This window comes from Pipistrellus hanaki (assembly GCF_964339955.1).
Source record: "Pipistrellus hanaki genome assembly, chromosome: 1".
Taxonomy (NCBI): Eukaryota; Metazoa; Chordata; class Mammalia; order Chiroptera; family Vespertilionidae; genus Pipistrellus; species Pipistrellus hanaki.
The window spans coordinates 146128102-146155189 of NC_140503.1; the positions used below are offsets into that span (position 1 = coordinate 146128102).

The following is a 27088-nucleotide window of genomic DNA, read 5'->3' on the forward strand; positions in this document are numbered from 1 at the left end:
ATAATCTCGACATAGTAAGACGGTGTCTAAGCTGAGCCTACAGGGAGTTTTTTTGAAACAGGGTTTCAAACACGGGACAAAATTCAGTAGAAAAAGGAGGGTCGGTGCAGCCTCCTAGAGTTGGTTTTAAAATGACTTAACCTGTGGAATATGTGGACAATCAGCAAGAGGCTGGGCCTAGCAGGTTACACATTCACACGGTCTGTAAAGCAGTTACGGGTCTGCACCCCCAACCTCAGCCAGTCCCCACAGCTTTCAGGTGGCCCCGACCTCTGCTGCTGCCTGCATGTGACTGAGGGCACGCCGAGCCACCTGCCTTTCAGGGCCTCTCAAGGGAGCAGTGTGATCTCAGAGGCATGACGGGAAGAGGCAGGCAGGTGCAGTGGAGAGAAGGGAAAGAGGCTGTACTGGTTTGTAGGTGAGGAAAAGGCAGAGCCCATCACATTTCACAGTTAAGCCTGACCAATGTACTTTATTAAGTATGTAGTGTATGTAAATCTCAGAAATATTTTCCCCCAGTCAATGTAAATGCCCTCCCTTTGAAGTCCCCGTGGAATGGATTGCGGAGTGTAAGTGGGGCACTCGCCCTTACACCTCCCTCCACGGAGGCTGGATGAAGACCAGTCCATAGAGGCTCCCACTGCGCACACAGGCTCTGCAGGGCACTGCCTTGACCGAACCCCTCTCCACTTTCACTTTCCCTTCTGTAACAGTTGATGCTGAGAGCCGACAGAACTCATATGTTAACTTTCAGATATGCAGTTATCACAGAATATGGAATATTTAAGATATGTTTACTTGTCTTCTAGAACCTCAACTTAGCATAGGTGGATATATAATATATACTCTTTTCTTTCTCCTTAATTTCCACCTATGCTAGTTCAGAGGTTCTAGAAGAGATTATGGTCACCATGACCATCATCTTAAAAATAAGTATCTACCAATAATCAGGAAAGGTACATTTGCCAAATAATATACTTAGGCAATCCCCTGTAACCTATGGGCCACAGCTTTCGAGTAGAAAAGCGTGCACAGGACAAGGTTAAGGCTGACTGGACACTGCATCCAGATGGGTGGTTTATAAAGCAGGGTGATTTTGCCTGCCAGAGGACATTTGGCAATGCCTGGAGATACTTCTGGTTGTCCCAGCTGTAGGGATGTTATTGGCATCTGGTAAGTAGAAGCCAGGGATACTGTTGAATATCCCATAAGGCACTGGAAATCCCTTTACGATAGTGTTTTCTGGCTCAAAATGTCAACAGAGAGGAGTTTGAGAACCCCTGGACTAGCTGTGTCTGTCCACAGCTTTCCTCACACCCTCACCTAGAGTGGGTGCCTCATCACCTACTGCAGAGCACAGGTACAGTTATAAAGGTCCTCCCAAGAGGAGACATACAATGAGAGCAAGTCTTTCCTCTGCAAACTTTTTAAAGGGATTTAAAATCCCCCTGTAAACAGAAAGGTCACTCTCATCTATTCATTATGAAAAGACCATTGAAAGTGATATTGGGAGAAGAGCTCTGGGGAAAATGTCTCATGGTGTTGCTTTCTCTTCCTCCTTCCCATCCTTCTGCTCAAGAGCTCCTAAGATAAATAAAATTACTTCCTTTAACTGTAACGAACAACAGAGTTATTTAAACTCACAGTGGACGAGAACAGGCTAGAAGAACACTGCCAGCTTGTAACAGACCCCTACACTGTTCTTCCTTTTCTTATAACTGGATTAAATGCTTAATGTTTAATAGATACATGCGGAATTAGTGAATAAAAAAGAAATGGGTAGCTAGAATAATAAAGCCATTAGCTGAAGTTTAATAATGACCAATTTATACATGTGAATTTTGACTTCCTTTAGTATCAGTTGTTTATATATCTGTATATCCCACTGAGTATTAAACTCATTTATGCAGAAACTATAATCTGATAAGAAAATCTAAGGACCATTGAGTTATTTCATTTCTAATTATTTTGTAAATGTAAGGCAGCAACCACCACATGAGGAGACTGAGCATAAAGGAATGCAAAAGTTTTTAATTAGATAACACACTTACAGCAAAGTTAATGAACGCCATATACTTGTTAGTATCAAGAATGGCTACTCAGCCACAAAAGACCAGAGCAATAGAAGTAAATTGCTCATGAAAATACTATAATTTATATTTTTGTACAGAGCAAGGCTAGAAAAAACTCCCAGTGTCAACGCTGATAACATATATCTTTCTATTATCCTATCACAAGTATACACATGAACATATACTAAATATATATTTATATACTGAATATACAGTATACACACATATGTATGTATGTATGTATGTATGTATGTATGTATGTATATGGCACACAGATACATATGTTGAAAAGATAAGTGCTGGATCTGATTCCCTAATATCTGAGGCCCCTGAGCCGCTCTCTCCCTTTTTTCCAGAGTTATAATTCTCTGTCCCTATTTCACCATTGTCCTCCCACGAACTGCCCGCTCCGTCTTTGCCCGAGCAACCCAAATGCACACATTCCATGTGCAAGTTCAATGAGCAATAGTCAGCTGTAGGATAAAGAGCCACAGTCTTGTGAGAAAGGCAAGATAATTCTTCTCTCGGAGCCTTAGCTTCCTCATAAGCAATAAACATTTAACTTACCAGGGTTGTTAAGAGGATTAGAAGAGGTAATATATGCAAAGCACTTGGCAAATCTTTGGAGCTTAATAAATGCTAATTCTCCTCTTTCCTCATGTAGATTCCAAAGGACTGTGACCATAAGAGTGTCATCTCCTGTGAGCTAAACACATTGTATTTACCCTGCTCAATGACCCTAAAGAAGAAAAACATCTTTCATTCCACAGGAGAGCCAGGAGGCTTAAAATGCAAATGTGATTGGCAGAATCCACACTCGATAATATGGGTGGGTTTCATTCAAAAAGTAAAGAATGACATCACAGTATTCTGTATTTTGTTTCAGAACAGGGGTAAGAAATTAGAAAGATCTGGGCTAGAAGTGGGGAGAAGGAAAGGGAGGAAACAAGATGCAAACCTGGCAACCAAAGACAAATTTCATTGACATCGTGATTGTCCCGAGGGCCTGTCCTGCTGTCCTTCACTGATTCACAAGAACAAACACAAACACTGAGGCCAAATGTATGTCATCTCCTAAAGGGTGCATCTTAGTGGGCACTAAGTTGGTAACCTTTTGCTGAAGCCTTGAATTATTGAACAATACGAATTTTTATAAACAATGAAATTGCAATTGTTGGCGGGTTTATCCCCAAAACCATTATCAATCACTCAACGAAACATGGCATCATTTATGAAAATAAAAAACTCAAATTAACTTAAATAAAGATATTCTTCTTAAATTAACAAACAGAGAAAGAACCTGAAAGTGTGTAAAGGGTTTGACCAAGCACACATTCATCAAGTGGTACATCATCAAGAGAGACATTCCAGGGACTTTTGGCAAGCAGAGACCCTGTGATACTTCCAGTCTAAGAGACTCTACAAAGCATATACCATCAATATTTCTGCATTTCACATATTAGGGTACTGAGGATTAGAAGTGGATAACTTGGTCAAAGCCATGCAGATAGTAACAGTCTGGACCTGAATGCATGATCTTAAATACTATGCTATCCAATCATACCCTCAGTCATCTGTTTCAGCTTTCACTAAATCTCTAAAAAGCTGAAATCAAGCACTTCTTTTAAAGATTTCTTAATTTATCAAGAGGTATACAGTTAAAAAAAACCCTTTAAAGTGATGAAGGAATAGTAAAAGTTGGTTAGCTAAGATTGAAATAATTTCTACTGAATGGAAATAATAATGAGGTTTCAAAATCTGTCACTCTGTTGCTAAGAGACACATTTCTATATGAAAATTATAATAATAATAATTATGTGAGTATTTCAGCTTAGGGGTAAAGCAAATTGCATTCACGTAAAGCAGTTCCTCACTGGCACTGCTAGGAAATCAAATCTTCCAAAGCCCACAGAGGAAGTCATCATGAACTTACTTTGACCTGAGGGTAGGACTTCTTGTTCTTTTCACTAGATGCACCGGGGAGTCCGCCATGGGATGGGCCTTCACAGACATAACGGAAACGAAATCCTCTCTGGAAAGGTGAGCACAGAGCCAACACATTTGAGAAATACTTACTCAAAAGTACCAGGACAAACTATATACAAAGTTTTAATTCTTTTGTGTATTAGATAAGAGAGAAAAAAAATAAGAAATGTGTGGAAGAGGATTTTGACAATGAAAACCACTTTTCCCATAATCTTACTATGAACGTTGAGGTTAATTGGTATTTTTGTGTACTGGTGGCTTTAAAGAGCGGTCCCTAACCCTGTAGAAACTCTCCTGCTATGCACAGCTGGGGAGTGAACTGCTGAAGAGTTAGTTTAAGCCTTGGACTGGACGTGCTGCAGCTTGTTTGAACCAGAGCTTCTTCATCTCAAATTGCCGCCGCCAAGCTCTGAACTTGGCCATATTACACTCCAAGTTATGCTTCTTTGACTCTTACTTAAAGGAATTCCTTTATCTACTCTGGTTACAGTTGGTTCAGCAGGGAATAGAGAAATGCCTTGTTAAATATAGCATGTCAGTGCTGTAGACACATCCTATGCTAGATGCCACATTTGGCCAGTTTCTCTCAATAATTCAGAAGATAAGATTTTTGATTAGTGGTATTATCAGGCTCACACTCTCCATTTGAACTGACCTGAATGAGTCCAAAACCAGTCTCTTTAAATATTATTAACCCAAGAATTTGAAAACTGTTGTAAATCAATGTAGAGTTAGCCGGAAGTCTTCACTATATGAACTACTGTGGGCTAAAAAACCCTAAGTCTTATATTTTTATAATCTATACAAATGAGACTGGACTAGACTACATTTAAGACCTATCCCAGTTCTAACATTTTATGATTTACGAAACTAACCATCATAATTTGTATACAAAGAGTAAAATAAGGGCAATTATGAGAATGGATCTCATAATCTTAATATTAAGGGAACTTTCAATCTATTTCCTGAAAGATGCAGCTTTATAATGATGTAAGCCAAAGTGTGGCAGCATTAGTCGTTTATAATTATACAGTCACTAACTGGATGGTTTTCTCAAATTCACCCTTTGGTGAAAAGAGTTTGCTAATATACTTTATGTAATAACCTCACCTGTCATTTATTTTTATTGTGGGACTGACTCCATCTACACAGCGCTAGATCACTAGGCCATGAGGAGCTCCTTACACCCACTGCTCCCTGGTGGGGCTTCTACCCAGCACAGTCATAGCAACTCTGATTTTTTAAAATAGATTTTTATTGATTTCAGAGAGGAAGGGAGCGACAGAAACATCAATGATGAGAGAGAATTGTTGACTGGCTGCCTTCTTAGGGACCCCGCTGGAGATGGAGCCCACGACCTGGGCATGTGCCCCAAGTGGGAATCCAACCATGGCCTTCTGGTTCATAGGTTGACGCTCACTGGCTGGGCAAACACTAAGGTTTTAACAGCTTTGAATTCATCCATCCATGTAAAATGTTCACCCTCCTCAGACTGCACTACATTTCATTATTCCTCGTGCAGGGTCCTGGGACACAGTCTCTGAGTGGTCCAGGGGTCCTGAGTGAATTTAAATCTCTGGCATCTGGAACTCTCTGTTCCCATACTCTCTGAGATCTTCCTGATTTGCAAAGATGCTCAGCACTATAGCATGCTTCAGGGGATGAAGAGGGCCTGAAGTAAGTTCTCTGGTGAAGGAAAGCTTCTCAAGTCACAGGTCTGGAGGTGTGATCAACCTGTCAAAGTGGGACTTCACTTCTAGAGAAGACTTTTGAGGTGCAGTTAGTCATTTAGGGGCAATTCTATTTTGCCTCTCGAAATATTAAACTAAAAAAATATAAATTCAGCCCTATACCTTTTGTAGACAAAGGCTGGTGCTTATTTTTAATAGTTAAATGGGCTTTGAAAAGCATGAAAAAGCCGAAACCGGTGTGGCTTAGTGGATAGAGTGTCAGTCTGAGGACTGAAGGGTCCCGGGTTCTATTCTGGTCAAGGGCATGTACGTTGGTTGCGGGCACATCCCCGGTGGGGGGTGTGCAGGAGGCAGCTGGTGGATGTTTCTCTCTCATTGATGTTTCTAGCTCTCTGCCCCTTTTTCTCTCCCTTCCTCTCTGTAAAAATAATCAAGAAAATGTATTTTAGAAAATAAAAGCATCAGCATATGCAACAGTTAGCCTCCAGAATAAAGGCAGAAATTCACTTGACTGCTACTCAATTTTTAAATACTTCGGTTTTTAAACAGTATTAGATAATTACCAATGAATAATATGCAACAGAACTGGATATTTTAAAGATTAGTAGTCTATGGTATGACTCATCTCTGTCAGAACTGGGGAGAATTGTGGCAAAGAGACCACAAAGAAAAAAAGAACATTTTTCTAACTTTTATTTTTTAAAATGCAATAAAGGAATTCATTATCTTGAATCACAAAATTCCTTTAGGACAGTTGGAAAAATATAGCATGTGTACTTTTATGTTTTACTGGGAGTGGTATCAAATAGAATATGAGTAAAGAGATGTGTCTTAATAGCTTGCTTAAAAAATAGATATTTTTCATGGTTGCATAAGAGTATCTAAAGTTCTAAAGGAATTTTAACCTGAGGGTAGACATTTCTTTTCTTTTTTTTTTTTTTTTTTAAAGGAAGATAGGGTGTCTTCAAATGCATAGTCTAGATGCATTTCTGATTCTGTGTCTCTGAGATTAAAGGTTTGTGAATCCACAGCTATTCATCTCAGTATCTCCATTTGCTTAGAATGAGTCATCAACCTCAAAGGCAAACCTATATCCACACAGTCAGAAAGTCTGACTTGAATACAACTTTCTTACTTTCACTGGAGTCAGACATCAAAATAACATCAGTTTGGTAAATAAACACATTGTTTTACTCACATGAGCTTTTGCATCTCCACGTATAGTGAATTACGTTTTGAATTTTGGAAATACCTTAAGGTAAATTATAAATGCCAATTTTTCCTTATAACTGTTAGAGCCATAATAAGAAATGCATTTAAAATTCTCATGGTGGTGCTACGCTTATGAAAACAGATATTTGAAAACATGATTTGATATGCAGACAAATAACTTTTAGTTGATTTCTCATTTTTACAAATGACCCAGATCTTCCAATTAGAAAATTTTCCAGGAGGCCGGACCCCTGCACAAAATTTTAGGGATAAAGTTCCCCTGGGAGGGCGTTGGAGGGAATTGGTGAGCAGCTGGGAGAAGTCACCACTATGGAATTGGAGAGAAGTAAAGAAAAGTAATGTTGGCAGACTGTGGAATCTTGTGGTGTCACCTATAAGCTACTGGAGCAATGCCCCAAAATCTCATGTGGCATGCCAGTCCCCATACCAAAAACTTTTATCTAAATTCAGCCTTTTAAAGAAAGTCTATTGGTCTTAGTTATGATATTTATACCCTTTAAACGTTGACCAAAATCCAAATACATACATAATGCCACAATTATAGTAACCACAACAAATGCTTTAAGTTCTTGACCTAGTTAGCATTTGCTAAATGCTACACTCACTCACCTAAGCTATTAAAAACATTTAGGAAAAGTATTAGGTAATATAAGTGCAGGACACAGGTACACAAACCCATGGTCTCACACAAATTTGGTAAGCACATCTATTTAGAGATTTACTGATTGTCCTCAATCTGTAGAGGACTATACCAGTGGTTGGCAAACTCATTAGTCAACAGAGCAGCAAACTGTGGCTCGTGAGGTGCATGTGGCTCGCGAGCCGCTGTTTGTCGACCACTGGACTATACTATCACGTCTAGCTCCTAATAACTGAAATCTACAGGCAGCTGTTACAGATTCTCTTTCTTCCTCTTTCATAGCACCGGTTCCACCCACTTTCCAATCACTATTATCGGCAGATTTGAAGCAGGGTGAGGAGGCCACTTTTATTCCCAGAGATCCTCTACAGAATCCAGTGGGAAGAGGAAGAACCTGAGGAAACAAAATGCTCCTTCTCTTGACTACAAAGAGGCTGAGTCTAAAGTTAACACCAGAAAGAAGAGAACTCAACTGCCCATTCTAATACAATTCATCTCCTACTGGTGGTTTTAATACCTTACGGTACATGATCTACCCTAAGAAAAGGCTGGAGCTACTCAAGGTGGGAGGAAGGCCAAGAAGTACTACATGTGAAGAACACGAGTAAGCAAAGTTGGTGGATATACAAGATACCAAGGATCTCTAATTAATGGAAATTTTATGGAACTGCGCATTGAGACTCAGGATGGTCTGCAGAATGACTAAGAGAAATGTCAAATGGACGAATGAAGTTGTTACATAATTTGGCAAGTTGTTGGTCTTCTAGATCAGCTACTTCCTTCACAAAATTCAGTTACTATTTTTTGGTGCTTGAGATATTAATATTCGACTTATGGATCTAACATTTAAAGAGAAAAGTTCCCACTCCTTTCATCTTCTTACCTGTTTAGGTTGCTCTAATATTTGAAGGTATGGGCCATCTGCTAAAAACAAAAACAACAGACAAAAACCAAAAGAATGTGAGCCTTCTCAAATTTGGTATATAATACTAAGCAAGCAAAAAACGGAAATTATGTTTTAAAATAAAATTTTCAATGAAAAATTTTAGCTAAGATTTCACAAAGATATAATTTATCTCCCTCATTTGAATATTACATTTATTATTATTTTAACAGTTTTATACCTTTAGAGAACCACAATAAAAAAAAAAACATTTTTTGAGTGATGATAGTACATTGTACAACCTAACAAAAGGCCTGGTGTTTGGTAAAAATTAATATGTGAATAGCCTTCATAATCTTGTGTACTAACAAAGCATTTTAAAAATGACATGAATGCCAATTAAAAGCAGCAATGACTTCCTGGTCTCTATGACTTTTTTTTTTTCCTTCACAGCATTAGATACTGACTTCCTTGCTTCCTGTGACATTACCGGACTGAAATGACACCCACGTATGTGAAATACAAAGATAATGGTCTCATGCTGCCTGCTTTTCCTTATATTACATCCCTGGTTCCTTCCCCTTACTTGAATCCATAAGAACTAGCCTTCATTCCCTAACTAGCTAGCTTGTTCCTGCTCCTTCCCAAATTTAATTTGGTCTACCAGGTATGATGGACTTTTCTAATAAATCTATAGCTTTTGATGTTTGTATACAATTTCTGAATACTGTGCTCTTATATAAACTTTAATCTAAAACAAGCACAAGCATTTTGTAAAATCCTGAAAATAACTTAATTAATGGTAAGTGCATGCCAATTAATTATTATAAAAACATAAAGAAAATTAGAAGCTTATTCCATATTCTGATTATATCTGACTTTGGAAATTCAAAGGAAAATCAGAATCTCTGACAGTATAAATACAAATTTGTTCAATGTGAGAAAGTCCCTAAGCTCCCCATGGTGCCTTATGACAACAATATAATAACCCATAGTTCTTCAATAAATAAAGGCATATGCTGTTTCTCACCTGTTTGAATGTTAATGAAAAAGTTCAGTATTACCAACAACAAAAAAACACACTGGGAGAATGCTTGTGTCCATTTCAATCCCCACTGTCCCTTAGCCAGAAATTCAAGTCCTATTACATTAAATAAATACATTTAAGAAGAATGAAATAAATACCTTCAGCTTGAACTAAAAAATAAACAACTAAATTAATAGAGCAATTATTTTTATCCTTTTAGTTTTATGATGAATCAGAATAAGGCTAGAGAACTATAGGGAACAAAGGTATAATTATTCCCTGTTCCTATTCAAGAAATGTACCAGGAAAGGCAGTTGAAAAATGACTGAATTTAAAGCAAAACATCCACACAAAAGGAAATATGAGAAGTGACTGGCCAAAGTAGTATAATTTATGTAAATTATCTCTTTTGTCTGTATAAAATTCATCCCTGCACATTTTCAACTACTTTTAGAAAAGGAATTGCAATTTTAAGATTCTAAAACGTGGTTAGAATTTAATTTTTGATAAGAAAATAAAATCAATTAGAAATAGGAATATTTTCACACTACTAACATATAATTTGTATGTCAGTGTAACAGATATAGTCATAGAAACATTCCCTTTAGGATACTAAATGAACATATCAGGAAGAGAGGCCTCTAACAAAGCGGCATTTAGAAGCCATAGGAAACATAGGAGAGTGGGAGCATATTGATATTAAACTTCAAGTCTCTCACTTATTATTATTATTATTATTATTATTTTCATTTTTATTAATTATTTATTTTTCAGTTACAGTTGACAATATTATTTTATGTTCGTTTCTCACTATTCTTATAAAAGCACTTGAAGTTTTCCTATTATTTTTGCTAAATGATGATATTTCTTTTAAAAATGTGAAATTTTTAAAGGTTTGGGAATTTTGCTAGTGAAATGGGACAATTTTCCTTTCAGGGAACATACTCAAAACTTAAATCAACTAGAAAATTAGATTGGATACCCATATATTTGTTTTAATGCTAAATTTTTTTTTGGTCTCATGTCTATCCGATGATGTGACAACCCATTTTTATAGAGAAATGTAAAAAACAGCATAATGTTGTAGATTTAACAGCTGCACTCTATCTCAAAGTTTTCAACAAGTTATAGAACTACTCATGATTTTATATTTCAAGAAACATATAAAATAGTCCATGTGAAAATTACAACATTGGTACCCATGATCTTGCTGCCCTTTAAAATGTGAATAAAATAGCATACATCTTGGATTATAAAAACTTGACTATGCTACTGCAACAAAGAGGAAATATAACAATAAAAATGACAAAGTAATAACTGGGAAATAAGTCTTCTTGGTATAATTTTAAAAGCTTTTCTAATATGGCAAAATAATTTCTACAATGTGAAACTGATTACAGAATATTTACTAAGATAGTTCTCTTGGTATTCTTATTTCTACTTCCATAAAACATGACGAAATAAAGACATCATCAAAGCATTTGCCTCCGGATACTTCTTGGCATCTATAGGCATTAAATGGAAAGGTTTATGTTCCCGTAAGGGCAGAACCAACTTCTGATGTTTTCAATAAAGCATTAATACTAAGAAAGACACATTGATCCCCAGAATTGAAAGTTGACAGGAAACACAGAAGCTACCAAGATATTTACTTGTTCTTCACAGGAAGCTGACTAGAGTTCAAATTGGACAGCAGCTCACAAGATCTTAAACTTAGGAGTCTACAAAATGTGTTTTGTGGGGTAAAGAGAAAAAGACCACAGGATTACAACTTTGGATGGTGAAGGTGAAGGAAAAGCAGATTTATTAATATCCTCTCATGAAGTCCCAGAAATAACAGAGATTAAAGTGTAGAAAACATTCTGATCTAAAGAAATAAGTACCAGAATAAAAATAATAGGTGTTATTATTTAAATAGAATGATACAACTTCTTCTACTGAGGCCAAGCAAGTCCATGTTAAATCGAAGAGCTGAGGCCCACTTTGGTGATTACAAAACTCGCTGTTTTATATGCAGCTCCTATCATTGACTCACCTTGCACTTGCGAATGTCTGTTCGGTACCATTGGTAATGTGAGGGGCACATAAAAAGAACCATCACACAGAGCTTACATACAAATCAATAAATTAAAACAAGCTGTGTGTGGAGATGATTAACATAGTCAATGTTAGAAGGAAGGATGATTATGATATGTTTAATCCAATTGGGCAGAATGTAAAGCTAAAAGCTTTTTTAAAAGATTATTATTTTATTTTTATTTTTTTTACTGAGCTGATTTTTATGATTTTTGTGCACTTGTATCCCCAGTGCCTGGCATACACAATAGGTACTCAAACGAGTGTTTTTGTAATAGATCAGAGGAGCTGAAACCACCAGAGTCTGGGACAAAACAAAGAGGAGTTAAAAATAACTCAGAGATGGTAAGATTGGCTAAAAGGGAAAATCCTTACATTGAGTAAAGAAATTCCTTCTGAGCTGTCTTAGCAGATATTAGCAACAATTGTAAGTCATATAATGGGTAATTCGGGGTGAAACATTTTTGTGCAAATATATTTCAAGAAAGTATATTAAAAGATTGTGGATTTTTTTTAAAAAAATCCTCAACCGAGGATATTTTTCCATTGACTTTTTAGAGCGAGCAGAAGAGAGAGGGAAAGACAGGGAGAAATATCGATGTGAAAGAAACACATCGATTGGTTGCTTCCTACATGGACCCTGACCAGGGCCTGGGCCAGGGAGAAGCCTACAACCGAGGTACATGCCCTTGACCAGAACTGAACCTGAGACCCTTCAGTCCGCAGACCAACGCTCTGGCCACATACTAATAGCCAAACCAGACAGGGCTAAAAGATTGTTTTTTAGAACATAAGTCACCATTTCCTTTGCAGGTATAACACTGAATTTCTAAAAGAGACCACTAGCAAATTCCTGAATTTAAAAAAGTAAAAGCCAAATAACAGGGTAGTGGGAGTGAGTTTTCTTACCCGTTGGCATTGGCATCTCTGGTTGAAATATTTCCGAGTTAAATATTGTATGATTCAAAGGCTCCAAATGAAACATCTGTAACAAAGAACATTTAAATTTTCAATCATTATTTTTCCAACCTGTATTAAACATTTGAAGTTATCAGACCTACCACTTAACGACAAGAACAAAAACTAAAGCCAAATACAAAAATCTGAAAATATTTCAAATCCGAGTTTTAAAAATACCTTCATGAGACCTTGCTAAATTTGCATGTGTATGAAACTTTACAGGGGGCTGGACTGTGTTTACGGGACAAAGGATTTTGAAAAGAGTAACCTGGCTCTCCAAGAGCACAGAGGGAACTTGCTTAACTTCTATATCATTAGGGTCCAGCCTAAGCTTATCACACAGTGGATACTTACGTAAGAGATATTTGCTGAATGAATGACTTGAGGCTCATACTCTCTTAGAAATATAAGCACAGAATAGAATCCTAGAGATTTCTTTTATGATGGTAAACCGCCCCCTACTCTACACATTCGATTTCAAGCCCTGAAAGAATTAGACAGCAGCCCTGGGTCAATATACAAAAAAGGGGACAGTATTACTTAGAGTCCAAGGAGCAGAGGAGTAAACACTGAGTTCCCTCACCTTTTTTTTTTTTTTTTTTTAAATTTCATTCACCTAGTGCAATGCAAAAACACCTGGAATTTAGTGGGTGTGGTCAGCTGAATAATGGTCCCGAAAAGAGATCCACATCCTAATCCCCAGAACCTGTAAGTCCTATTTCATATAGCAAAAGAGATTTTTGGGGTAAGTAATTATTAGCAACTTATTAAGATGTTATTAAAGTAAGAAAGCCAAGGTGGGGAGGCTGTCCTGGATTAACCAGATGGGCCTGATAAAGGGGTCAGGGTATCAGGGTGAAGAACAGATGTGACAATGGAAACGAGAGGTTGGTTTGCTGGAAGGGGCCACAAGCCAAGGAGTGCAGGCAGCCTCTCGAAGCCCATACAGGCCTGGAAATGAAAGCTTCCGGGAGGAAAGCAGCCCTGCCAGCACCTTGATTTCAGACTTCTGACCTCCAGACGATACGGGAGTAACTCTCGGCTTGTTGGAAGCTACTAAATTTGAGATAATTTGCTACAGCACCATACATTTTGATGGAATTATATTCTATCTTAATAAGTTACTAATAATTACTGATTCCAAGAAATTTTTTTTCTTTCCACTTAGTTTATTCAAGACTTTACATTTTTATATTTCTAGTTTGGTACTGTTTCAACCTAAGTCAGTCATCTGTTCGAAATGTCTGTGGACAACATAGAAACCAACCATATTTCACTTTCTATGATAGGCTAGTTTGTTTAAGCGTGCTGGAGCTGGTATTTGAATAAAAAACAACAACAACAACAAAAAACACCACAACCAGAATTACAATTTACTCCTTTTTTTTTATTTTATTACTAGGTTCTTGAATCTAGGGGTTAAATCAAGAGTCACAAGTAGTGTTTAAATAAAGGACACTTCATATTCAGCTGTGAGGTATGCAAATTTCCGATTGAAGAATAATAAATGTGCTTCACTTCACTGCTTAAGAGTCAAGTTCATCTATGTTTTTAATCATTTACTGGAAAGGAAATAGAGGAATTAAAAAAACAAACAAACCAAAAACCAAGTTATTGTAAAAACAGGCCCCAGCTTGCAAAGTATCAGCAGAAAAGATGACAGAGCAGGAGAAAAAAAATCTGTGTGATGGTTCTGTGGTGGCTCGGTAATGAGGAGCAGGGCACACACACAGTCCGAGGAGGGAGACACACACTCCATCTCCTTGAAGGGGGCAGCTGTGTTGGGCGGCAGCTTGTTGCGTGGATTAGGTCGAAGGTGGAGTGCAGATTCCCAAATATGCCACAGCATGGAGGATATCTCACTGAGGTCAAGGAAACGTCAGGAAATATACGCCAGCAAGTTTGAGGCAAGGGGGAAAAAAAATTCAAGGAACTTTCCCCTCAAAAATTAAAATATCAGAACACGCCCCATTCCTGTTGCTGATGATCACAAAAATGCCCACATAAGACAAACTTTCGAAATGAATGTTTTCAGCAGATTTTACTCTGGTGTGGCATAAAGGACTATCTTTTGTTGATAAGATTTCCTGTATGTAAACAGGATGGTCTAAAACCAAGAAGAAACAACTCTAATGCTGGTTAGACTCTGCCTTTAATTGCTAGAGACGGCATATTAAAAACGAAAGGTAAATCACCGGTTTTTGATAATATGAGTAGCCAAATGTCTCTCATGCTGTAATCAAAGGAAGTGTACCTGGATTTATCCTCTGTCACCATTTTTACAATAAAGTTCAAAAGGGGCATCTTATGGGGAAAAGCACTGCATACTGGTTCCCTCTAAATCAATCAGAACATTACCAAGAGAAATGAATGCTAGATAAGTCTATTTTATTTTAAAAAGCAATAACTTGCCCAGCTAGAGTGGCTCAGTGGTTGAACCAGGAGGTCACGGTTCGATTCTGGTTAGGGCACATGCCCAGGTTGTGGGCTCAGTCCCCTGTGGGGGGCATGAAGGAGGCAGCCGATCAATAATTCTCTCTCATCATTGATGTTTCTATCTCTCCCTCTTCTTTCCTCTCTGAATATACATATATTTTTTTTTAAAAAAGCCATCCTAGACCCCTTGAAAGGATTTCACTTTACGTTTTATTTTTCTGATTGTTTGCATGTGTAAATTTGGGAAATCCCTCTTTCAGGTGGTTGCCACCAAATAGTAAGAGTGAAATGATTACGAATCTTGGCCCACAGTGTCTGGTGGCCTGTGTTCCCTCTTGGTGTTAGCCTAGCTAACTACATCTTCCAAGTAAATCTCAGCTTACCTAGACTTCATTTGGAGCGAGCACGTGGCAACACAGAGTGACCCCGCTCTCTCAGACAATTACAGTATTTATCACCATCACAAGCAATTTATGTCACTGTCTCTCCTGTTAGAATCACAGCTTCTGAAGTTAGGGTCTATGTATCACTTATTTTTGTACCGCCTCCTTAGCTTATGCTCTGCTACACTGTGATGCGTGAATAAATAACTGATGCATGAAGAGACCTCTGTAGTTTATATAACGCTTAAAAATCATTACATTAAAATTTTAATGTTGCCATTGTAATTACCCTAGAGTCTGAAATTGCTTTCAAATGGCTCATTTAATGTCTATATAATGTAGATATAAATATTTAAAAGATATATAAATAAAAATAAATAAAAAAAAATCATTAATCATCAACAAAGATTTGTTAAACTATTCAACATTTCTATAGGCTTCAAATTTTTCCAAGTGAAAAACTAGGAGGAAAAAAAAAAAAAAAAAGGACACTGGGCCAAAACCAGTTTGGCTCAGTGGATAGAGCATCGGTCTGTGGACTGAAAGGTCCCGGGTTCGATTCCAGTCAAGGGCATGTACCTTGGTTGTGGGCACATCCCCAGTGGGCGGTGTGCAAGAGGCAGCTGGTCGATGTTTCTCTCTCATTGACGTTTCTAACTCTTTATCCCTCTCAATTCCTCTCTGTGTAAAATCAATAAAATATATTTTTTTAAAAAAAGACACTGGCATTTCTTCATAATTGCCAAAATAATAACGTTTTATGCTCCCAAAGCAGTCATTGCCATTAAGTCTTTCAATACACCTGTTAGTGTGGGGTTAGCATTCCAATCTGCAAAGGAGAAAAGTGAGGATCAGAGGGTACTAAATGATTTCTCAAGGTTTTTTTTTTTTTTTTTTTTTTTTTTTTTTTTTTTTTTAACTTTTCTTTGCTAATCCTCACCTAAGGATATTTCCCCCATTGCTTTTCAGAGGGAATGGAGGGAGGGAGGAGAGAGTGAGAGGAGAGAAACATTAATGTGAGAGAGACACACTGCCTCCCAGAAGTGCCCCGACCCGGGATTGGGGAGCAAACCCACAACCAAGGTATGTAACCTTGACTGGGAATCAAACCCATGACCCTTCGGTGGACTGGCCAATGCTCTTGACCATTGAGCAAAACCAGCCAGGGCTGATTTACCAAGTTTTAAGAGCTCATTAGTAGCAGCCAACGCTTATATAAAGACCTTCAACTTCTAAGTCCAAGAGAGATCTTTGCACTATACCGGCCTGCCTCCTCATTTGATGAGTGTTGAATAAATGTTGTGTGTTCCTGTTGTACCTGTGACTTTACTTGGAAATGGTGTCTTTGCAGACTGTAATCAAGTTGAGATCTAGTCATACTAAAGGGTGGGCTGGTGCCTTTATAAGAGAAAAGGAAGGGCCCTCAATGGTTTGGCTCAGTGGATAGAGCTTTGGCCAGAAGACTGAATGGTCCTGGGTTTGATTCTGGCCAAGGGTGCATGCCCAGGTTTCGGGCTCAATCCCCAGAGGGAGGCGTGCAGGAGGCAACAGATCAATGACTCTTTCTCATCCGTGATGTTTCTATCCTCTCTCCCTCTCTGAAATCAATAAAATATATTTTTAAAAAAGAGAAAGAAAAGGAGGGGAAATTTGGATACAGAGAAATGAGATACATGGGGAAGGAGGCCATGTGCTGGATGATACAGGTACCAGCTAAGGAATGTCAGGATTCCTGCCACCACCAGGGCCTAGGCATGGGACAGATTCTCCTTCAGAACTTCGGGAAGTAACCAACCCTGTCATCATCTTGACTTTAGACGTGTAGCTTCCGGAAATGTGAAAGAATATATTTCTGTTGTTGTAAGCCACCCGGTTTGTGGTCATGGTTATAGCAGCCCCGGGACACTAATACAGTAGTTACTATTTGCCCTGTAGCATACATCGTTTTTATGCAGCAGTGTGTGTGTGATAATAGGGTTTAAGTTACTAATTTCAAAGACGTATCCTCTCCTTCCATGGAGGGAGAGGGAAACTGCAAACACAATGTAAAGGTGAGTTTTACCAATTTTAGAGTTTGCCTGATTGTTACTATTGTTACTTCTGTATGTTTTAAAATATGAATATATTTATAAAAAATGAGCAGTGAGATATTATAATACCTACTTGTTCATGCCCTCCCAAATATGGATCCTCTTCTGCCATTCTGGAGCTGTACAGCAAAGCAAAACAAAAGCAAACCGTAAGCCTGAAATGCACCTTAACAATTCCACCATCCAGTAGTCAACTGCGTTATGCCAGTAAGACCCAATATGATTCTTTTTCAAGGACTTGAAGAGGACATGGTGCAGTTCTTTGTGTCCTAAATCTAACAGCAGAAAAATCTGCATAACCCAGGAATCAGCATTTATGTATAATCCAAAAGCCCTTCTGCCAGGCTCTGCACAGTGTCCTGGAGCGTGGTGTACCTAACCTTCATCCTCCGTATAAAAATCGTATCTGGATTCTCAGAGGCCCTTTCTTTTTGTCACCATGTAGGCTTCAATGATTTAGTCTAGCTCTTTGCGTAGTTTATTTGCTAACCCTGCATGAACTCTGTGATGATGCTAGAACTGCCTCCAGGCTCCAGCGGAGAAGCTCAGAGGCAGTCACCCTGCTGACAAAGGGCGTGGTCCGCGCATCAGGGCACCGGGGAGGCTGCTACAGTGTGCTGTGCCCATTTCCTGCCCTGTCAAACCATCGCCATGGTCCCCTCATCCACGGTTCACTTTCTGCAGTTTCAGTTATCCGCAGGTGGAAAATGTGAAATGCGAAGTTCCCCAAAGAAACAATTCACAAGCTTTAAAACGTGTGCCTTTCTGAATAGCATGATGAACCCCCTGCCACTCCACTCCGTCCCACCCGGGGTGTGAACCATCCCTCCATCCAGTGTCTCCACGCTGGACACCCCACCCACCTGCTAGTCACTTAGTGGCCATTTAGGGGATCAGACCGACTGTCACAGCATCACAGTGCTCGTGTTCAAGGGACTCTTATCTTACTTAATAATGGCCCAATGTGCAAGGAGTGATGCTGGCCATTCGGACACGCCCAAAAGAAGCCATAAAGTACTTCCTTTACGTTAAAAGGTGAGTATAGCCCAATAAGATATTTTGAGAGATAGAGATCACATTCTCATAACTGTTATTGTAATTTATTGTCCTACTTTTTCTATGACATTATTCGTTATTGCCTGTTAATTTCTTACTGGGTATATTTATACATTAAACTTTACCGTATGTATGTATGTATGTATGTATGTATAGAAAATATGTAATAATGAGGGTTTGGTACTATCTTGGTTTCAGGCATTTCCTAGAGATCTTGGAACGTACCCCCCATGGGTGAGAGAGGGGGACTACTGTATAGGAATGCTATAATATTAAAACTTCAAAAGGAAGACATAAAAATATGAGCCCTTACTTTTTTTATTTTTATTGATTAGGGTATCACATAATTGTCCTCATCCCCCCATTCCCATCCCAAACCCCTCCCTACATATGCCCCACCCCCCCTGTTGTCCATGGCCACTGGCTAGGCCCATATGTATGCACACAAGTCCTTTGGTTGATCTCTTCCCCTTCCCCTTACCCTCCCCTACTTTCCCTCTGAGGTTTGAGAGTCTGATCGCTGCTTTTCTTTCTCTGGGTCTGTTTCTGTTCATCAGTTTATGTTGTTCATTATTTCCTCTAGATGTGTGAGCCTCTCAGCATAACCACTATGGCTTGTCGCAGTTTAGGTTCTTACAAGGGTATTTCTTGGATCACATGATCTCACACATCTAGAGGAAAATATGAGCCCTTATTATCAATGCTATAGTCTCCAACTTAATCAATGGCAGCCAACTAATGACACATTGCAAGCCTAGCAATCTTCTATTATCCAGAGGCCCTGAGAAAACCAAAGAACCATACTGCCAGATAAAAACAGTATCTAAAGTCATATATCATGCTGGCTTTATTTACTTAAGAAATAGCCTTATTTAGATTAATTTTATTTAAATTTACTAAGCTCAAATTTTAGATATAGTACACGAAAAACTAACAGGCTGAAAGCAAATATGAATTCCTGAGGCAAAGTTCACCCTAACGCCCAAGTGAAGTGTATACCGCACTGCAGGGCACTTGGGACTGGGCTGGAGATGGTAGCTGCCCGCCAAAATCTGCTCTCTCCTTTCCCAGGGACAGAGCTGTAGCTGGAAGTGCGGCTGCTCCGCTGGAGCGAACCCCACACTTCCTGGGAGTCAGGGGTGGCCATCCAATGACAGGCTCACCAGGGGAATGTCAGAACTACTGCGTGTCACTGCCACGTCTGGCTTAACATCCTTCCTTCATGTTTTTGTTTTTTTCTCTTTCCTGTTGGATAAAACCTAGACACGGAGAAGACAGAGCTTCTACCACACTGGTGACAATGAATGGCAGGCGGCTAACACCGCTGGTGATGGGAGAACAAAACTTCTTTGTTCTTTCACCCAGTGCACTCAGGGATCTCCTTGTTAAAACAGTTTAGCCCTCACCCTAATGCAGTGGTTGGCAAACTCATTAGTCAACAGAGCCAAATATCAAGAGTACAACGATTGAAATTTCCTTTGAGAGCCCAATTTTTTAAACTTAAACTATATAGGTAGGTGCATTGTTAGTAACTTACTTAGGATACTCCTAAGCTGGCCTTTGCTAAAAACGCCAGGGGCCAAAGAGTCGCATGTGGCTCATGAGCCACAGTTTGCCGACCACTGCCCTAATGAATACATTGCCCAACACTTCAATAAAGACAAAAATCACCTAAAGGAGACCCTAATATGCAACGAAATTCTCTAGATACCGGCTAGAGCCCTATGTGACTGGTGAGGGAGAGAATGCCTCGAGAGGGTGCCTAATGGGATCTGGGGTGTCAGCTCTCAGCCCAGAGAACAAGAAGGCCATGCTGACATGTAAGGAAGTATTTGTCTAAAACAAGAAATTACTGCTTGAAGATGTACAAACAGCTTTACTCATTTAAGACCAGCTGTCAAAAGGGGGCAATTGACTTGACACAATAAAGAGGAATTGTGTCATTGGAAATTCAAGAGTTTTGCCTTTGCTGGGGGCGTGACTGGATATACAACTAACCTCACTGTGCTCTGTCTCTTCATCTGCAAAATAAGAGACTGCAATGGGTTGGACTTTTGAAAAGAACTCAGAATGTTAGTGAGCTAATTGATGTCTATTCAAAGAACAAATCACCTACATCATAACTCTTTTTGTAAACTTGGTCTTTTAAAGGCATTCAGGTATATAACTATATTAAAGAATCATTAGCACGATTTTCAGTTCTACGAAGAATACAAGGAAAACAGTATGGCGACATAGTGGCAATACCAGTTACAACATTCCATATGAAAAATCCTTATTTTTAGAACACCACAGGAGCCAATTTCCAAAAATAACATTAAAACCCTTTCTCCTTCTGCCTTTAGGCTTTCTATTAATCTGGGCTGATTACTTGAGTCCTCTCAAACAATCTCAGCCAACAGCCCTCAAAAGCAGAGGTAAGACTGCTGACTTGCTAAACTGACAGGACACGTTCAGGAACTCCATTACATTCAATATATTTATAGTTTTAAACTGTGGATGGTTTCCTGACCTGCAAATGCATGGATCCAATATGAAGCAGCCCTCACGCTAATTAAAAAAAAACCCTCAACTAAATCTACTTTATAGAACTAATGCAGGGCTATTATCGTGATCACAACTGTAGTTAAAACCTTAATGAATCTAAATTGTAGGCACTGGACAAACTGACCAATTAAATGCAGTTTAAGTCCTCCCTCCAACAAACTCCTCATGCAAAATGTGTGCCAAAAGATCACAATTTTAAAAGCCCAACAAGCAGTCCCAAAGATACTTGGGTGATGGTTAAGTCTAAACTTTTACACACTTGGTAAGACAGTTTAAGTTCCCTGTGAAGAGCTGAGGTAACAGTAACCCTAGAGTGATGTCAATGTTAATTCATCATTCAAAGCCAAATGTCAAAAAGGATGAATCACCGAGTAATATTTGCATTGATGGCAAAAGCAGGTTTTATTTCAAAAATGTGAGCCTCCAACAAGCCCTTGGAACTCAGGGGTTAGGAAAGGCCAGGGAAAGCCCCTTCTGCACCCCGCTCTCCACCCCTTCCTCTCACTTTTCCTTTGCACAGTTCTGTGCTTTTGAGGAAGGACCTTGAAGCAGAAAGGGAGGGACTGGGTGGATTGCTGAGAAGACACTCCTAAACTTTGCATCGCTTCCCCTGCCAACCCACCCCCCCCCAAAAAAAAAAAACACACACACACACAAACAAACAAAAAACAAAACAGTGAGGTTTGAAGAAAAATTTTCACACCATGGAAAAATAGAAAACATAGCTGCCTAGCAAATAAATAAAACATCTTTTCCAGTGAGTTGCTTGTATTTCCCAGGTGAGAAGCATATGTTATAACTAAGTTCTGAATATGTGGAGAGTTCTATTGTACATGCAGTGTCTAATGAATTATTTTCTGCACATATGTGACAACCCCATGCCTGACATCAAAGGCCAGCAGGAGGACGTCTTAGCAGAGGCAGCAAGACCAAGGCCATAGGGGTGGACCATTAAGGATGGAGTTGGAGGTACTATATTCATAGTTTTTAAGCAGGGCCCACTATAAGAAGATATATTATTTTTATTCTATTTGATTTCATTTTTTAAAAATCCGTAACATGTTTTAAAACTAGTAAATGATTTCAAGATCCACTAATAGGTCACAATCTAAAGTTTGAAAACAGAATCTGTGGTGCCATCCAATGTGCAGGTAGGAATCAGAGCGAGAAACTTTCTCTATTTTTAAGATTATATACAGCCACAACAGACACCGCTGCTTATGTGTAATTTTAATGCCTTGTCTTGTATAGCAAATAGGATAAAATTTCAAGCAAAAGAGTGACTTTTCATCATTTCCCTGCTGAATAATACTATCTAATAAATGAGTAATATGCAAATTGACCGTACCTCCACGTGTGCGTGCATGCGCACATGCGTGTGCGTGTGCACACACACACACACACAAGACATGCCTACCATTCAATCAGGAGCAAATATACAAATAAACCCAACCAAGATGGCTGTGGCCACAAAGAGAGCAGGAGGGAGGCTTGAGTTTCCCTGGCAATGGAGGAAGCCAAGCTTTCTGCCAAGCAATGCCAGCCCAGGCCTCCACTCAATGCTACAAAGTTTCAATGATAGAAGATAAATAAATCACAACAAAAATGACAGAAGCCACAGAGCTAGAGAGAGCAGGAGGCTTGAGTTGCCCCTGGAGATGGTGGAAGCCAAGCTTTCTACCTGCCCTGGCCTTCCCAGGCCTCCACTCCAGGCTACAAAGTTTTAATTATAGAAGATAAATAAATCCCAACAGAAATGGCAGCAGCCACAGAGCTGGAGAGAGCAGGAGGTTAGGGTTGCTCCCAGAGATGGAGGAAGCCAAGCTTCCCGCCTGCCCTGGCCAGCCCAGGCCTCCACTCCAGGCTAAAAGGTTTCAATCATAGAAGACAAATAAATCCCAACAAAAATGGCTGTGGCCACCAAGCAAGCAGGAGGCTTGACTCTACTCAAGGCTACAAAGTTTCAATATAGAAGATAAATAAATCACAGATACCAGTGCCTCTGCTTGGGTTGCCAGGGGGGCATGGCCGGCCTATAAACCACCACAGGCCTCTCACTCAGGCCGCCCCACATCCCAAGGGAACTCCCACCCTGATCCAGGACACCCTTCAGGGCAAACCAGCTGGCCCCCACCCATGCATCAGGTCTCTGTCCTATCTAATAAAATAATTATGTGCAAATTGATCGTCACTACAACACACAATTGTGCAGCCCTGTGAGGAATCAACTGGGCTCCCTCCTCTCTGATTTTGGGGGGTGTCACCCAAGAACTGCTGCTGCCAAGTCACTGCAGCTCGGCAGCTCCTGCATTGACAATATGCCTCCTGGTGGTCAGTGTGTGTCATAGTGACCGGTCAGATGGACACAGCATAATTAATATATATATATATATATGGAAGAGCAATTGAGAAAGTAAAAATTTTTGGCATTCTGAGAAAAATATTATTTATTTTCCATCCTATAGTTATGGGTATATAGCCACATTCCCTCTTTATTCCTATCCTTATCACTGCTGAGTAAAATGTTTGCATTTTTCCTCCAGGGACATTTGGCAATGTCTGGAGACATTGTTAGCTATCACAGCTGGGTGGGTGGTCCTAATGGCATCTAATGTGTAGAGGTTAGGTATACTGCTAAACATTCTATAATGCATAGACAGTCCCTCACAATAAAGAAATATCCAATCCAAATGTCAATGTGAAGAATGATAAACCCTGATGAATGCCATTGCTTCATGTCAAGTGCTTGGGTTCACATGGAGAAAGAACTAAACTTGATTGGCTATCTCCCATGCTTTAACATATTTCACTTAATTCTCACTATAATCCTAAGAAATACTATCCCAGATGAAAAGACTCAGTTTTAGAGAGAGTAAGTCATTTGCTTAGGTTGACAGAATAATGCTGGTGAATCTGACTTCATAGACCAGTGGTCGGCAAATTGAGGCTCACGAGCCACATGAGGCTCTTTGGCCCCTTAAGTATGGCTCTTCCACAGCCTGGGCAAGTCTATTTTGAAGAAGTGGCATTAGAAGTTTACATTTAAAAAATTTGGCTCTCAAAAGAAATTTCAATTGTTGTACTGTTGATATTTGGCTCTGTTGCCTAATGAGTTTGCCGACCACTGCCATAGATTATGGTTGGTTCATCTGTCTAAGAGGCAGAAGTGATTTTCCTCCTTGACTTACAAACTTTATTCATTTTAATAGTGTCTTGCTCCAGGTCTCCTGAAAGCTCAGGTTTGAGCTAATCTACCCATAACATAACCTGAAAAGCAAAAGCAAATTGTGACAATACACAAAACTCAACTGAGGTCTTCCTCAGACAATCAAATGTGAAGGTACAAATACCAAACAATTTAACTGAGCATTCTGTTTTGTTTTACTTATCTCCTTTGGTCAACTTCAGAGTACAGAAGGAGGATAAGGAGGTTTTCCTGAAACACAGAAACATATCCACAGAAAACACCATCTTCACTAATGGTATAATCAAAGTATGTCCATATTTAAAAATAAGATATATTATATTTAAATGCTCCTCAAATACTTCATTAACTTAGTCATTTATTTAGAAAAATAATACTCAGGCTTAGGAGGCTTACTGTGTGTCAGAAAAGACACCAAAGTACACAGAGTGACACAGTCCCTGTACTCACAAAGCTTATAGTTGTGGTATATTGAAAGCAAAGGACAAAATTCTTTGCCACTACATCCCACGAAAGGTAAAATCCATGTCTCCATCCCTTGAATTTTGGCGGGCCTATAACTTCCTCTGGCCAATGGAATGAGACCCTGCAACAACATTCGTGCTTTCTTGAAACAGTGCTGCCATGTGAACAAGCCTGGGCTAGCCCACTGGAAGATGAGAGACCACATGGAGCAGAGAGGGAAAATCCTAGCTGAGGCTCCCATAGACCACACAACACCCACCGAGCAGCCAAAAAATCTCCGAGATCAGCAGAGGCAGCTCTGACTACCTAGATAGTCCACAGGATGGGGAGAAATACAAATGTTTGTATTTTAATGAACTATGTAGTGATTTTTATATGCAGCAGAAGATAACTAATGCCATTAAACTGAGTAAATAGAAAGACAAATGGGCAAACTCAATGCAACCTGGTAAGTGTTGTGGGAAATGGGGCATGGGTTAGTTATCTTGGTAACTCAGTAATTACACTTTATTTGTTAGGGACCTATTCAGATAGCATAGTAAACAATAATGTTTATAATAAAGTGGAAAAAGAAATTGAGACATCTAAAGTTTTACTGTCCTTTTTACTCTATTGGCTTATTCAGTTCCAAATGAACAAAAGTCACAAGTACATAAGTAAAAACAAAACAAACAAAAAAAACCCACAAAAACCTGTGGTATAAACAAAATAAAAACCTTTAAAATGTCAATATTAATAATTCCTGTTAGCTTTAAGTAGTGATACCATTATAAACAAGTTAATCATGTTTTCAAACCCTCCAATTCTCCAAGATCTAAAACCAAATTTATCATTCCTGCAGCAACAGAACCCATTCTTCCCTTCCCAATTTCTGCTATTATATCAATCATTCTGTCAGGTACTCAAGTTCAAAATTTCAGTCACCATTTTTTCTTTTTCCTCACTCATATCCAGTCAATAATCAACTTCTGCTTACCGCATTTTCCGGCGTATAAGACGACTTTTGAAACGAAAAAAAGTCAACCAAAAATCGGGGGCAAAAGACCAAAATTGCACAAAAATTACCTGCAGATCTTGACGGCAAAGTAAGTCTTTTCTTTGAAGTGGGGGGTAGTCTTATACAGCGAATATAGGCCTACACCTGTGTTTTAACTGTAAAATTAGGGGGTCGTCTTATATGCCGGAAAATATTGGGGGGAGGGGTATTATTTCTTGTATCTCCCTCTCTGTTCCAATTCCACTGTTTCATCCCACTTAAACCTTCATTGTCTCACCTCTGAATGACAATAATAATCTCCCTATGTTCTCCCTTACGGTGGTGTTACTTTTCCCTTAAAATTATTTTACGTTATTGCCACATTACTTACAAGATAATCAAAAGCCCAAAACTACTCAGCATATTAATTACTATATTAAATCATGTTATAAGCATCTCCTATAATTATATAATTTTAAAAGACCATTGAGTTTTCTTGTAACAAGCAAAAAATTTACTAGTGAGACACCTGGTTTTATAGAAATGGTTTTAGAGTGGCCCTTATTGTAACCAAACCCTCTACTATAAGCAGACTGGTCATTCAAAAACACCTTGGTCATTTCCATCTTGTATATTTGTTGAAAGTATGTCTTACATCCTGAAATACCATATTTCCTACTTAAGTACTACTGGTTCCTCAAGCCTCTACTCAAATCCGACCTCTGCCAAGAAAGCCTATATTTTCCCTGTACCCCTAGCTCTGTAGTCCACAGAAGGGCTATCACACTTAAGTATATTGGTGATTTTACAGTTGACAAGGTACTGTTCTACAGTACTTAACTTTAATCTCTATATTAACATCTTCTTAAGTGGGTATAAATGTCTAAGAGTAGACATGATATCTTTTAAAAAGACAAAAATCTATACTCTGTACAATGTACAAAAAATATGTAAAGAAGTAGGAAAATATGACTCAAAAAATGACACAAATGTTAGAATTAGCAACCAATGACTTTATTTTAAAAATATCTTTATTAATTTTTAGGGAGAAGGAGAGAAAGAAACATAAATATGAGAGCAAAGCATTGATTGGCTGCCTCCTGCACACCCCCTACTGAGGATTGAGCTCACATGCCCAGGCGTGTACCCAACTGGGAATCGAACCAGCAACTGTTTGGTACATGGGATGATGTACCAAATCAACTGAGTCACACCAACCAGGGCACAACCAATAACTTTAAAATTACCAATAGCAATATGTTTGAGAATGTAAAGGAAAAAGCATACATAATAAATGAACAGAAAGGAAATCTCAGCAGATAAATTAAAACTCTTAAAAAATAAAAAAGATCCAATGAAAAA

At 38.9% G+C, this 27088-nt stretch overlaps 1 protein-coding gene across 5 annotated transcripts in view; it reads right to left on the reverse strand.

The window, feature by feature from the left end:
- NFKB1 (nuclear factor kappa B subunit 1) overlaps window positions 1-27088 on the reverse strand; it is a 130692-nt gene that overhangs the window by 93867 nt on the left and 9737 nt on the right. For 2 of the 5 annotated variants that reach the window (XM_084901745.1, XM_084901741.1), the window contains exons 2-5: window positions 17551-17596; window positions 12518-12593; window positions 8506-8546; window positions 4006-4104 (exon numbers count right to left, since the gene is read on the reverse strand). In XM_084901745.1, the coding sequence (XP_084757871.1) occupies window positions 4006-4104; window positions 8506-8546; window positions 12518-12593; window positions 17551-17589 (255 nt within the window). In that variant the 5' untranslated portion in view covers window positions 17590-17596. The remainder of the gene's footprint in view (window positions 1-4005; window positions 4105-8505; window positions 8547-12517; window positions 12594-17550; window positions 17597-27088) is intronic. The other 3 variants (XM_084901742.1, XM_084901744.1, XM_084901743.1) reach the window with 3 other exon arrangements.